Here is a 15,099-nt window from a genome sequence, read left to right as displayed (position 1 = left end):
TTGACACTTTAATGATGGTCTGGGCCTGGCTGGGGCGATGGCACGCGTGCCCACAGAGAGGGCTCTGAGTGCCACCTCTGGCACCCGTGCCATAGGTTCGCCACCACTTCTCTAAGTGATTGTACTCCTCCGCCCCTGGGATGAATATGCATCCATCTCAACCCTTTTAAATCCAGGCAATATCACTACAGTACTGAACCATAGGAAACTTTAGTGAGAAAAATTACATCTGGACGAGGACCATCATCACACGTTGTAGGCTTCCACTTTTAAACTTATGTGAACGTTCTCAACCCGGCTGAAAATAGTTCTAACAGTGTAAGCGGGAGGGAGGGTGAGATGCGGCTTACATGTGAGTCACACTAATGTCCTGAGGCAGTTTTAACAGTGTCTTAACCAACAACTTTTCTTCTTCCATTGGCCCATGATTTAATGTTAAAGTTTATTAGCCCTTTTAATTCAAATCCACTGTTGACTGCAGCAAGTACCAGTTTAACCATGTTCTCTAGATGATTACATGGATGCAGCCAGGTTACAGTCTTTAGCAAGTGGCTTCCCTTCGCTCTGCTATGGAAAGGATTTTATAGCTTCTGCCCCTAATTCAGGGCCAAAGGAGACACAGGAAGGGAATCCATGTGCATTTATTCACAAATCCAGCCAGCTCACATGTAAAGTGTTGGACAGAGTTCTCACACTTTCTCACACACATCCAAAAATGACCTCTTTTTCTCCTCTTTACGGTGCTCTGTTTTAAGTCTTCCCCCACCCCATCTTAATTTGGCTCTCGGAGATTACTAATTTGAAATAGGTGCCCTCTACTGACTGCAATTAAATTTTATACATGCCAGTAGCTTTTTCCCCTGTAAGTGAAATAAATCAAAGGAGACCGACATGCAAGACCTGAGATAAATATTCTTCTAAAATTGCATTAGAAGTGGAAGGGTTGTTATCCTAGTATTCAAACCAAATCTCCATCTTTAAATATGAAAGACTTTCCTCATTCTCCAAATGTCTTGTCAGTGTAAGAGAAATGACAACAATATGCATTGACTGTTTTGCTTTCTCCGTTTATCTAGACGTTTCAAAACCTCAGATGTTTTGGTAAACCTCTTTCAGGATTCCAATCAAATTCAAGAGGATCAATGACTATGCCAATGTCAAAGTCATATCTGTGGGCCAGATCAAGCCCATCAAGCCCTACTAGTTATAGCATGGCATGGTCAGTTCAAGAGCCTACCTATCAACAGATCAAACATAGGTGTCACTAATATATACAGAACAGTACCAGAGCAACGCCTGTGCTAGCTATGCCAGTCACCACTATATTACCTGACATGAGGGGCACAATGAGCCACCTGTGCTTGATATACCGTAGGGTGTGTCATGAGGCAAAACAGCTGGTAAAAGCTTAACTTCAGACAACAGCTTCCTCTGTTAGTGCAGAGAGTCACAATGCAACTATCCATTCAGGGACTTCTAGACAGAGCATTTGTGGACCAATTGTCAATTGTGTGGCAATATCAAGTTTTGGTCTAACTCAAGCATACACAATTTCCCTTTCAACTGTTTAGAGTATCTATTGATAGTTGAATTCAGTTCATGGTTCTATTTCAGAGGGGTCTAGACTTTTAACGCAAGGGACTCATCAAATTAAATTCTGCAAAACAGAAGCCCATCTTGAAATAGATGTATTTGGCTTACATCAGAAAATGCCTCCATCAGAAACGCTTCCCCACAAATTAGAAGTTACAGAATTAACGTTGGCTACAGTTGCAGCAAGTAATGACCATTCTTCAACAGTCTGGTAAAAGAAATTCAACTGGTTTCAGATATTGCTCCATAAAATTAGGTGGCAACATGTTTTGGTTCATCCTTTCCTCAAAACAAAAAGTGTTTTCTGGACACTCCTTACGTCCATGAGTTCCAACAACAAAGAATCTATGTCAGTTGATATCTCCATCTAGGCATAGAATACAGTCACCAAGCACTCTGGGTGGCACAAAGGTCTTGGGTAATGGTCATTCTGGTCAGTTTCCTTAGCCTTTGATAACTGCAATGGGCCTCAGTTTAATGGCTTTCTTGCTGATGCCAGCTGCATGGCAGGTGTTGACCACATCTGTCACATTCTTGTAAGATTCAGGTGCCTAGGATAAAATAGACGGGGAAAAAAAGAAGAGAATTTCATTAACTTAAATATCAATTGCTATTCCTCTATGTTTAAAAAGGCTCTAGGAGGCTTACAAAACATAAAGCTACACCTAACAAGCATATAGTCATAAAACATAATTAGAATTATAAAAGTTCAGAAGCAATTTAATTACGAAAAGAATCTAAGCAGAACCACTCAGAAAACCATCTCAGATAAGCTCTCTAAATACTTGAAATATTTTGCATTTATTTAAAAACAAAGTCCTGCAAAGAGTGTCCTAAGGAAGATTTCTTTCCATACTAAAATTCACATGGTGGGGCCAACACTGAAAATGGCCGTCTTAATCTTTTTAGTGGAGTATTCTCTAGAGATAGGAGGATGCATATAGGGAAAATACTCTAGATATTCTATTTAATTTATGCAGGACTGTATTAGAATTTTTTTTAATGGGAGAGAAAATATTTTTTTTAATGATGGTAGTGGAGAAGCATATTAGAGAAGTGCTGGAAAAAATAATTAATTCAAATGCAATATCCACAACACATTCATTTATCTACCAGTTGCAAGAAAACCAGTATGGACATAAAAGAAAAGTTCATATCAGAGCACAAGGAATAGGTTGCTCCCAGACTATGCATGACTGATCTTTCTTTTGCCAGCCAATTAAAAATAACTCCCAATATGGCAGATTTTTTTTTATCTAAAAAAAATCACAACTTACTTCTTCCATGACCAGTTTGGGAGAAGCAACACGGATTGCAATCCCCATGTCTGCCAGCTTGTCCAAGACATCCTGAAAATCCAAGTTGCGTCGGGATTTGGCTCGAGACAGCGCGCGGCCCTGAAGAGCAATTTTATCATTTCAGTTGCTTCTATAGTCTTCACTGGAAGCCAGCATTGAGCATAAATCATAGACAACTTCTAGGCCTGTGTTTCTCAAAATGTAATAAAACATTCCCCTCAGCTAAATTTAACAGACCTCCTTGCATGGATCTCCTAGCTTCTTTGGTATCTCTTTGCTCTATAACCTTCCCTAGTAACTTAACTGTGGCTCCAACTGTCAGGCAATGTCAGCCACATTCCTCTCTCAGTAGTACCAAAACCAAACAAGGAGTTGTTGAGCCTTGACTAGTTCTAGACCTACAAAATAAGCATAGCCCATCTGACAACATTAGGGCTCTTTTACTAGCAAATTACAGGAATTGAAGTACAGTATTCAAGAAATTGTACTTGCTCAAATTCTTTTAGCGACTAAAGGTAGAGGGCCAAACTAAACATCACAGTGCCCACAGGTCCGACCTGTGGATGCTGATGCCATTTCAGAGCTGAACGTGGCCACTTGAAAATGCTGCGAGGTCCAGAATCATGGTGGGACAAGGCATCTTGTGAAGATTAGGCCTGCGTGGCATTTTTAAAGGGCCAAGCTCCTGTCTAAAATGGCATCAATCTAGTATGGCCCACAAGCAAGGGCTGTTTTCTTTTTTTGGGGGGGGGGGGGGGGGGTCAAGAGGGAAATGAAGTTTTCAATCTATATACTGACAACTCATGAACTTTTAAACATTTTAAAAAGAATTTTGTCAAAGAGGTTCTGGAACTCCGTTCTGGCGCGTTCCCCCAGAAAAAAAGCCCCGCCCATAAGGATCTCCAATAGGGAGCAGGCTCACCATCCTTTCAATGAGACATGCAAAACTGCTTACACTCAGCACTCCTACCATCTACAGATGGAAAAGGCACTATTCTGAGAATTCTCATGAAGGCAAGATGCATCACAGTGCATACACAGAGGAATGAAACAGGAAACATTTACACAGAGGTCATCTTGCAGGAGCTGCATTCTGAAGTCAATCAATCAATCAGTTTATTACGGTCAAAGACCCATCAAACAGCATACAAAATCAAAAACAATCTCCAGGTTATCGCGAAGTGTTACAATTGCTGGCTAAGCGCCGTAACAATAAAATTCATTCATTCAAGAGAAGTGTTACAGAGAAGAGACATCATGAGGAGTATTAAGGAGGTGCTTATGCTTTATAATTGCAATAAAAAGAAATTTAGCAACCTTCCTTGATATTGCCATGGATTTGTCCTCCAGTAAGTATTTCAGCAAAAGTTCCTCAGACTGGATTACTGGTTGTCCTTGGAACCTAAATGACCTTATCAAGGGCATAATTAAAAGGGCTCTCTCTTCTGCATAATAGGAGCAATGAAATAATATATGGGGAAGGGTCTCTATTGACTCCGAAGGGCATGAGCATAGTCTCAAATGCCTGGGGATGCATTGAAACCTTCCAAAAAGAACTGCAGATGGAAAAGTATCAAATCTGGCTCTGGAAAAGGCCCATCTGTGATTCGGGTTGGATATATTAGCTAAGTATAAAGGGGCAGACATAAAATTTTTGGAATTCAGAGATTTGAAAAGAGGCGGAAGTGCAGCATAAGATGTTTGTAGCTCAATATCTCTGAGGCGTTGGAAAACAATAGATTTTGCCCTGGCATAGCCGCTTTCCAAAAGTTGATACGGGTCTGAAGTCTAATTCGGATGTCACAAAGTGCCAGGATAGTTAGAATTCTTACTACTCACCGCGCCATGGCAAGTGGTTCCAAAAGTTTCAGTCATGCCTTGATCTGTACCAGTAAGGACATAGCTACACGTTCCCATAGTCCCACCAATCAGCACTGGCTGGCCAGTCAACTGCAGGGAGAAACCAAAAAGATATCAGATCGAGGTCATAGATGCCTTCAAGTGCCAAGCATATATTGTTCAGCAAGATACCCCTATAATGAAGCACTGATTCATACCATTCAAGCTCAGATTCCCATTAATGAATGGACAGATGGCATATGTGAAACTTCTATAGAAAAATCAGTAGCAAGTGGTTGTAATAGGTTGAGTCTGGAAGACCAGAAGCAGCAGCTGGGTATCTTTTGGGCCAATGGGAAATGGGTCAGCCTGAGCAAAACGCACCAGAGTTGTGCAGCTGGTACCCCAATAAGATGCCACCAGGAAGAATGCATATGAAGGCCTCACCAAGAACAATTTGATTTAGTCAGGCAGCTGACCTGTGCACTAGCCCTGACTGCAGTGGGGAAGAGCAGGGAAGTAACCTGTCAGGATGGGACAGGAAGAAATGAAGTGAGGCCTGCAAGGGGGCCCACAGACAGCAACCTCAGCCTAAGAGGGTTTCAGCGGACTGGCTAACTGGGAAGTGGAGATGCAATGTGACCCTGTCTTTAAGGGGCCAGCGCCTCTTGTGAGAGACAAGGACTAAAGAAACTAGGCCACTTATGAGGTTAAATGTTCTTCTTGCTAAGTACTGGGGCTTGGGTGCCCAACAGGTTACTGGCCCAGGGGTGAGGTCACATCCTCCAAGGCCTAAGGAGAGTTGTACTGCTGTGGCCACAGGGAAACAACATATTCCTGGAAAAGGAAGGAGATTATGCAAGCATTTGTGTGTGAGGAAAGAAGATAGAATGGTGTCCCCAAACAAAAGACATCCGGGACTGAGAAATTAAGGTCTTGATTTTGCCCTTCCTCCAAGGGGCTCAGGATGCATGTGTACCCCCCCCCCCCATGATTCACTGCTATAACAAGCTATATAAATTAGCTTGTGAGTGTGTGACTGGTTACCCACCACCTTCATGGCAGAGTGGGGGAACTGAATTTATTTAAAACATTTTTATGCTGCCTTTCCGCCCAATCAGGGTCCCCAAGGCAACCTGGGTCACCTGAGTCTCAGTCTAACACTCTAACCACTACATCACCACTGGCTCATGGACGTTTTTCATTTAACTGTTGCTGCTAAGGAGAGAGATGAGGCAGCAGCGAACGCGTACTTGGTAATCGACAGCTATGAGGGGATGATGTGGAGGAAAAGCCCGAGTCGATCCTTTCCTGTGCACCAACAGGGTCCGTTCTTTCCCATCCACCACGTGCTGCTCTACTTTAGCGATGTTGTGAGACACGTCATAGATCACGTGCATATCCAGATCATCAGGGGTGGTATTGAAGACTTTGGCAAAAGCCTAACAGAAAAGAAAAAGACATCTGAAGAGGTTGCGGGGATTGTTACATTCAGGTTCCTTTACTCCCATGAGATATGTTTTAATACTTTGTCTTGGATAACTGTTCTCTAGAGACAGTGACTACACATGAATTGTAAGATTATATGAACCAGAAGATGCCATTTATCCCCACACAAGTTTGGGTGGGAGGGAATAAGGAAATTAGTGTTTAACTTCCCTCCAATTGCACCTATGGCTTCACTTGCCTCTGACTCTTGCACAGCACTCCCTCGCTGAAGATTCAACAGAGGAATTGCCACTGAAGTAAGAAAAGGCTCACACTTGATGGTCCCACTACCATTCATGTCCTGTATATGAACACTCCCTCGGAATGAAAGAGGGACTAAAACATTTGAGACATTCTATCACCAATTTACTAACCAGTTACAATGGCTGACTCTGGTGGGAATGACAAGGACGACAATAAAAAGAAAGCATGTCACTTCCAAATCAATCAGTAGAGTGTTTCAGAGTCTATAAATAAACCAGTCCACAGTTCAGACTTGATATTTAGAGTGAAAAAACAACAAGATTAATTTAAACCAAATATCTCCAAGTCTAGAATAAAAACTGAACCCCCTTGAAAATATCAGCCAGATATCAAGCAAGCAGGACCTAGATGATTTTCAGGCAGCCCAAGAAATGCTGCCTCGCCTCCATTAAGGCTGCTGTTCTCTCTGAACTTCCAGAGCAGGGGCCAACTCCAGGCATAAACCCGTCCTGACCTCGGCCACATGGGTGTTCTCAGGGCTTACAGAAACTGAAGTGTACCAATCAGTACAGTCTCTCACCTGCCTCGTGAGGAAAGTCATGGAAGAGCGATTGACCCATGCATAATTTCCAGCTGCTGCCATTCCCTTCAAGTAATCCTGTCCCTCTTGGGAAGCAATCCTGGCACAAGCCAGCTGGCGGTCATTCACAATGATCTTGTCCCGTTTCATAGCTTTTTCCATAGCCACGAGGGCATCTAAGGGAAAACGAGTACCCAAATCAGTGTCAACCCTTATTGAATCAAATCGCATCTTGCAAGGCTTTCCAACTTAGATCAGAAAGTGTTCCAGAGAGTCTCCCGTGTACATGAAATACAATAAGGATGTGCACTATTCCCCATTTCCCAAAACTACAAATGAATTTGTGGCGTTCTCCAAGAAAACATTACCCACTGACGCTTCCTCACCAATCCCAGCCCCTCCCACCAAAAGGAGTCTGTACCTGTAGCTACTTGGTGGCCCAGGCCTCTGCTGCCACTGTGGATCATCACACACACTTGTCCCTTGTGGTCTATGCCCATCTTCCGGGCAGCATACTCGTTATAAATCTCATCCACAACCTGAATCTCAGCATAATGGTTTCCTGCTCCCAGAGTTCCCAGCTGTCAAGATTGGGGGGAGGGAGGAAGATACAAAATGAACAGATATGAAAAGTAAACAGAAGATTGGCGGATTCAGCGAATGATCTGCCAATCTTGCATACTGCTAGAGAAAGCAATACAATGAGAGCCTGAAGCCTACCTAACAGCATTACTAAAATGGAGGAACTTTGCCTTGTTGTGGCAAAGTAAAGGCCCATGTAGTTCATCCACTCATCTATGTTTAACTACGGCTAGCCAGGTGACCATCAGGAAGCTTATGTAACATTAGGGAGATTCAGGTAGGTAGTCATGTTAGTTTGAAGCAGCAGTACAAAGTCTGAGTCCAGTGGCACCTTTAAGACCAACAATGCCTTGCTTCTATTAAGGCTGATGTTCTCTCTAAATTTCCTCAGCAGGGAATCTGAAGAAGGGCATGTGCACATGAAAGCTTATACCCAGAAAAAAAACCACCTGTGTTGGTCTTAATGGTGCCACTGGACCCAAACTTTGTTCTGGAACTTTAGGGAGATACTAATATCTGGTACCTGGCAAATGGAAGCATATTGCCTCAGACATGGAGATCTGTTCTGAGCAATTCTAGGAAGATGCCAATCCTTGTAAAAAACCCATCTAAGCTACTTGGCCACCACAACATCTTGGGGCAGTTAATTTTACATTAATCACACATATCACAAACGACAGGCTTTATTCTGCTAACACATGAACAAAACTGGATGCCCATAGCTTTCAGGAAGATGCTTGAAGCCAGCTTAAAAGGAAATGATCCTGCAGCACGTGAAGGAAAAGGGAAACCACAAGTAAATTACTTGACTATGCAACCTGACCATCTGTGTATCTAGATGCTGGGATAAGGGCCACTGGTTTCTTATCAGCCTTGCTTTTTTCTTGCACATTTACATTCCATCAGAAATCCCCACAGTGGGTAGAACGGCGGCCCAACCCAGCACAGCATCCGTAGACCAGTTACCTGAGGCAAGCCCCTTTTCTTAGCCCTTGCAGATACTTTATTTGGATCAGCTTGCAGCATCCTCCCATATTCTTCACAGTGCTCTTTATCCTCAGCCCAGGCATAACCCTCACGCAAGGACCAGTCCACTCCCATCTCCAGAGCCTCCTCCAAATCCCTATGATGAGTAAAAGAGACTTCCATTAAAGAGAACACACAAAATGTAGGACAGAACAAGAACTATTCAACCCACCCTGGACCAAACTGAGCAACGGCTCATTGCCACATCTCACCACACAGCCAGAATACTGCTAAGGAAGCAATGGGGACATGCCTGCTCCCCGTAAGAATCCAGTTCAGGCACTGGACATAAGCTCAGAAGAGACTGGGATAGCGAGTCACTACTAAGACGGAGATCCTACCTCTATCTTATCACTCCACTAAGCAATGCTGGAAGGCTTCCTCCAACTTAAATCGTTCTTCCATTGGAGGAAGACTCACTTACGCTGGAGGAAAGCTCTTTAGAAGATTTATGGATCCACCCCAGTATTTTCATACCAAACAGCACACATTAATTGCCCCAAAGCTAGAACAGAGCCTAACTGTATGTATTGAAATTGTATGAATTGTATTTTATTTTGTATTTGCTGGTTTTAAACTGTTTGTTGGTTTTAAATTGTTTGTAAGCCGCCCTGAGCCGCTTTGGCGGGAGGGTGGGGCAGAAATTTAATAAATAAATAAATTAAAATGGCTCTGGTCCCTTCGATGAATGCATGTGCTTCCCTTTCCCCTAATGTGCTAGACAGAACTGGAACCTTCACTTTGCCCTAGAGAGAAGAGATCAGCTTGAAAAACTGTCCCCTGCAGTCTCCAATCACTGGTGAGAAAGAACAATGCAGGAGGATGATTTATATGGCTGCTGTGAACATACACAATGCCTGGGAGAACGAGCATCAGCAAAACTCTCGCATGTGCAAGTGACTGTGAGTCTGTGGGAGAATAGGCTGAACTGTTTGAGCAGTCATCCTAGGAGGGGTCCCCCAGCATGCAATTTCCCGTCACGTGCTGTGGGATCAGATGACCGCTGCCATGCTCACGTTACACTTCGACAACTTACTGAGAAGGAGAGAAGCTTGCTGCAGCTCTAATGGAGCCTTAATAACTTTTTAGTCCACAAAAATGTTTGGGTAGCAGAGTACTTGGGTGCTTCAGGACTGAAAGGTGGAACACAGTAACTGTACTGGTTGTCCCCTAAGAAATGGGATGTTAGATCGAGGCACTAAGGCTGCAAGCCAGATTCTATAATGTGCCTCTGTACCACAGTACCTTTTCTTTTGAGGACTGCTATATCCAGGTCTGCTCCTCGAGAGAAGAAATAATTTGGATCTGGAATGCACAGGCTATATTTGTCCTGGAATTCCTTTTACCTCAAGTCACCATCTCACCAACAAGCCCACCTTAAAAACAAAGCACTGGAGGAGCCACTCATCCCAGTTGTGGATGTGGCATAGGGGAAAACAAAGCAGCTCTTACTTGGCATTCATAGGAATGACACCCTTGGATCCCACACCAACAGGAATGTGGTCAAACATGGACTGGGCCAGCTGCTCCTTCACAGGCTGGACATCACACTCATCAAGGTTAGTACGCAGCAGCCGTACACCACAGTTGATGTCAAAGCCAACACCACCTGTCAGAGGAAAAAGCAGATGCCAATATAGACGATACTCAGAGGGTTGATTACATGGTGAAATTGATTACATGGTCACAGCTACAATTAGACACAGAACTATCCTATTTAGACTAGCTGCACTAGTGGGAAGAAACACAATGGTTCTGCATAATAAAACAGGAACCCAGTGATACCTCAGAGTCTAATAGAATTTATGCCAGCATAAACTTTTGTGAGTCAGAACTCATTGCTATACTAGAGATGTAAAATTTGCAGAAATTCTGAAACCATGGGCTAAAAAGTTTGTGTGGTGGGAGCATTTTCTCCCAGGAGGGGGGAAAAATGAAATATGTAATACTTATTTTTCTATCAAACTTAAACTTCTTTTACTGATTGAACAAGCTAAAATGCATCATTTTAATTTAGTCAGTATACAAAGTCATAATATTTGACCTATTTATGGAATTAAAAAATATAAATATATTTAATTTTCTGCAAGAAAAACTGCAAATATAATCCAGTTCTTGAAAAAGAACTGCAAACTGCTACATTCTATGCTACCATAGAACATATATTTTTAATTCTTGCCACCTGAGAGGTAAGAATAAAGAATAAAGAAAAGTTGACAGTGGAAAACAACTTCTGCAGTAAAAAAAAGAAACTATTATTTGGACAGACACTTTCACAGAGGACTACCAGCATCTTTGGATATTAAGCTAAATGTTATGACACTGAAATCTTCAATAATGTATTATCATAAAATTCACTATAGAATATTAGCTGTTGCCAAAATTGACATTTAAACAAAACACTTTGAAAATATTGTATGTCTAGAGTATTTTTTTAAAGTGTTATCCGAAATTTCCCAATTTTTACACTGGAAAATTTGAGAAAGTTCTCATTCTTTTTCATACTGTACAGTTGGAATGAGTGAAATGCTTTGTAAGACAGGCTGTTTTACTCAAAAATAAATATTTAATATTTTTTCAGTGCTCCCCAAAATTTCCAATTTTTCTAGTGCTATACATTTGAAGTGTTAAATCTCTTGCCTTAAGAAGCATTTTACTCATTCTTAAAGATAAAACACTTCACAAGAAAAAATGGGGGGCCCTTCAATTTCTATGCTGAAATAAATTTTGTTAAGATGCCATTGGGTTCCTATTTTGCTTTGCTCTACAGACTTACATGGCTACCCACCTGCAACGGCTCTGCATGATTCCAGAAGCTACAGAAATATAACATTTCACAGAACTTGCACTTAAGGAAACTGAAATAATAATTAGTATATAAAACTGTCATGAGGGTCATTACTTTTAAACAATACATACCTATTACTCCAACTCAAGTCTACCCATTTCTAAAGTGATGGGTAATTGGCTGATGGTTAGTTATAAGAAATTTTAGTTGGCTGAACTTCTACCTTGATTCAATGTTATAAACGGACTTTTAAAAAAATCTTCTTTGTGATTTTGTTATGAGGTTAAAGCATTTCAAGATGATGGGCTTGTTTAAACCATGGCTCTCAGGTATGGCTAAATTAGGTGGTTTTAAGGGAGGTTTCAAAACAAGGGAACTATCATAACCCTCAATGTATTATATAGACAAACATGGAGTCAGCAAATGCATGACAGGAAGAGACATATTTTCTTTGCCTTTACAACACTCAGTCAAGAATGGGAGGAGCAGAGAATCACCCCAGTGCTCTACAGCAGTCTGAGAATGTATTATTCAAGCTCTATGGGTTAATTTTATCCTGCCCTTCCTTCAAGAAACTCGGGGTGACATACATACTGTTCTTTCTAGTGTTCTCTCCCCACATTTCATTCTCACAACAAACTTATTAAAGAAGTAGCCTGAGAGAGTATGAGAGTGCGTAATTCACCCATGGTCACCCACTGAGCTTCACAGCTGAACAGGGTTTTGAGCATGGCTATCCCTTGTCAAAGTCCAGCACACCAGCCACTACACCAAACCAGATCTCATCCACGTGCACTAATGGCCTACAAATCATAAGTATATGTACTTGCATCTGAACAGAAAACTCATTTTGTCTATGAATCAAATTTCAACACACTGCATAAGTTCGGGGGTTACAAAAGAGTTCTGTCTCTGCAAAGATAATACCACATCCAAATTGACCATACCTGGTGATACCACTGCTTCTGGGTCATTCATATCAAAGGCAGCCATGTTACCAATGGCAAAGCCATAGCCAGAATGGACATCAGGAAGCCCTATGGATCTCTGGAAAGCAAACAAACAAAACCAGCTATTTTTGTAACACTGCGAACTTAGCTCCTGTTGCCCGACCACATATACAATGGAAAATGTGCAGAGATCCCAAATATTTTTTTCTCACAAAGACATTGGTAGAAGCATAAAAGTAAGCTTGCAGAAGTTGCATGTAAGCATATAAATGCCCTCCTGATTTCTGAAGTAAACCTAAGAACTGCCACCTTGCCCTAAGCTGGTGGAGTGTACAAAGTAAGAAATTGCTGTAATGGATCAGTGTAACAATGCCCAACAGTATTCCTTGATGAATGGAAAGGCTTGCAAATTCTGTCCCCCCACTATGAACCCCTCCCTATGCTGCCTCTGTCCTGAAAGAACTGGTATTAAGTAAAGAAACAAGGAGCCACTCACATGGATAATGCCAGGCAGTGCAGCCACATTTCCAATTTGCTTCATGGCTGGCAGGAAACCGCCAACACCTGGAAAAGATGACAGATTGTGAGAAAAAGATGTCCTTTCTGCACAACTCCTGTTAATGCAACATTCTAACAGTAATATTGATGTCTTCCTTAAGTTTATCATGTCTGTATTACAGAGACTGAAGACTTCAGCTGGAAGAATGATGCAGACTAAGTACAAGAGAACCTCTGCCCAAGAAAGCATGACAGTCAGAACTGAGTGGTTTCAGTGGATGTACGTATATTCTCAACCTACCACAATGCGTTATCATAAAGTAAATAAGCAGAAATAAATAGCACAGCAAATCATTACTGTCATTTTCCATTCTCAAATAAATAACCACTAATTTCTCTTTTAAAGTGTTACAAAAGTTACATAACAATAAATAACATTTATATGCAATCCCCTAAATATTTTCCATATATCAAAATTTACTCAAGCAGCCTTAAACTTTAGTTGTATCAGTGGACTATATGCCACATGTTGAATTCTTCAAAGGAAATGTGTGTGGGGGGGCCCCTGACATTTTAAGGGCAAAAGAAGTAATGACACTGGGAGAGACTAATGGCAAACACATACCTCCCCCTCGACAGGAATTCCTTAACTCTTCAAACATTAACTTCTCTAGAGGATCGTTCACATAGAACACACCTTCCACCTAAAGGCATTGAGAAGGATAAGACAAAGGAGAAAAATAACACATCATTTTTAACCTAAACACGCATTGAATGGAGTATGGATGGCAATCAAAAGCTGAAAGTAAATGCATCTAGCAGACTACTAAAAGGGGGTTCTTCTCAATTGCCCGTTATTTATATATTTGAGAGTTAATGCTTAAAAAAAGGTTATGATACACCTAAAATACTCGACCTAGATACAAACCAGATGAACACAGTTCCAACTCAGAGGACTGGGGAAAGGCCAGAATTCAGCCCTTTGTTCCACCCACTCAATAATTTAGTCAACCAGCACTTAAAAAGTTAGGATCATACTTGTTTGAAGGCTTATTTGAAATAGTTCTACTCCACAGTCTCACTGAATTGGTTACCATGGTGACTTCTAGTACCTATCCAACTAGAACAACAATCAGAATTAGAACAATCCAATAGCAAGATCACCATATAATGTGCACTGCAATGCTTGGATGTGACCAGAGTATGTGCACTTGTGCCAAGTCACACCATGTCACTCAAGAGCTGCAGCTGACGTACTAACCAAAGTGAGGCTTAAAGGTTGCTAAGGAAGCACAGAGAAGACTTGTACCTCCCTTTGTGGGCCTGTACCTAAGGCCTATTTAACACACGTCAGAGAATGAGATGGCAGAAGGTAGAACAGAATGCACCAATTCAGAGCACTCCTTTTACTCCTTGAGGTTATTTGCTAGGTGCAAGGATTTTTTTTTAAATTGCTGCTGGTGTCATTCAGCCTTGAGGATGGGGCACCCTGCCTGCACAAGCATTTCCATAATGCCTGCCTCCACCAGTCTGATATGGTGCAGCCCATTCAACCACTTCATTCTCCTGCATGCGTCAGTCAGCATCCAAGGCACCTGGGCCCGACTTGGGAAACCATTCTCCGCCCCTTTTTCCACTTCATGCGCCGGAACCCTCAAGCGGCTTTGAGTCTGCACACGCTCAGAAGCAGCCCTAATAATCATTCTGGTTCTAAAGCTACCCCCGTCTTCGTCCCATCCCCCAGGGCTCCCCCCACTCACGTGCATGTTGGGCACGAAGCCCTTCTTGATGCGCCAGCAGTTCTTGTCGAGTTTATCCAGATATTGCAGCTCATCGTTATAACTCCGGCTCATGGCGGCGAGAACTTCGTGCCGGCCCAACTACCGCCGCTGACTTCGAGTCACAAAAATCTCGGCCACACACGCTCTCCCTTCAGGCAGGGCCGGTACGAGATCCGAGAAGGCTCGCGAAGCTTTCCGAAAAGACAGAAAGCCTACGGCGTCCGCAGAGGCTCAAATGTCCTTTCCCTCCCTCGCTCCCTCCCTCGCTACACGGCTTCGAGCGACTTTTCCTGCAGCGCCTCCTAACGCTTAAAGAAGGTAAAATTTCTGAAAGAATTTGGGAGAATGAAAAGAAGTCATGATTGCATACGAGCAGTAATTCCAGCTAGCTGAAAAGTGAAAAACAATATTTATGCTTCTCTCCATCCCCAACAAGAGCGGAGCATTTATGATTAGTTATGGCAATAACAGT

At 42.2% G+C, this 15,099-nt stretch overlaps 1 protein-coding gene across 1 annotated transcript; it reads right to left on the bottom strand.

Moving 5' to 3' along the window:
• Nucleotides 1–277: 277 nt before the first annotated feature.
• RTCB (RNA 2',3'-cyclic phosphate and 5'-OH ligase) lies at nt 278–14,869 on the bottom strand. Its single transcript, XM_015427564.1, has 12 exons — nt 14,607–14,869; nt 13,472–13,550; nt 12,845–12,912; nt 12,346–12,445; nt 10,063–10,219; nt 8,551–8,707; nt 7,424–7,583; nt 7,003–7,178; nt 5,984–6,172; nt 4,731–4,841; nt 2,871–2,990; nt 278–2,144 (listed from the first exon to the last, which is right to left on the bottom strand). The coding sequence occupies exons 1-12, from the start codon at nt 14,697–14,699 to the stop codon at nt 2,037–2,039; spliced, it is 1,518 nt and encodes a 505-aa protein (XP_015283050.1). The 5' UTR covers nt 14,700–14,869; the 3' UTR covers nt 278–2,036.
• Nucleotides 14,870–15,099: the final 230 nt, after the last annotated feature.

The sequence above is a fragment of the Gekko japonicus genome, unplaced genomic scaffold (genome assembly GCF_001447785.1).
Source record: "Gekko japonicus isolate JY-2015 unplaced genomic scaffold, Gekko_japonicus_V1.1 scaffold28, whole genome shotgun sequence".
In the NCBI taxonomy this organism is placed as follows: domain Eukaryota; kingdom Metazoa; phylum Chordata; class Lepidosauria; order Squamata; family Gekkonidae; genus Gekko; species Gekko japonicus.
This window is presented reverse-complemented; position numbering and strand designations above follow the sequence as displayed.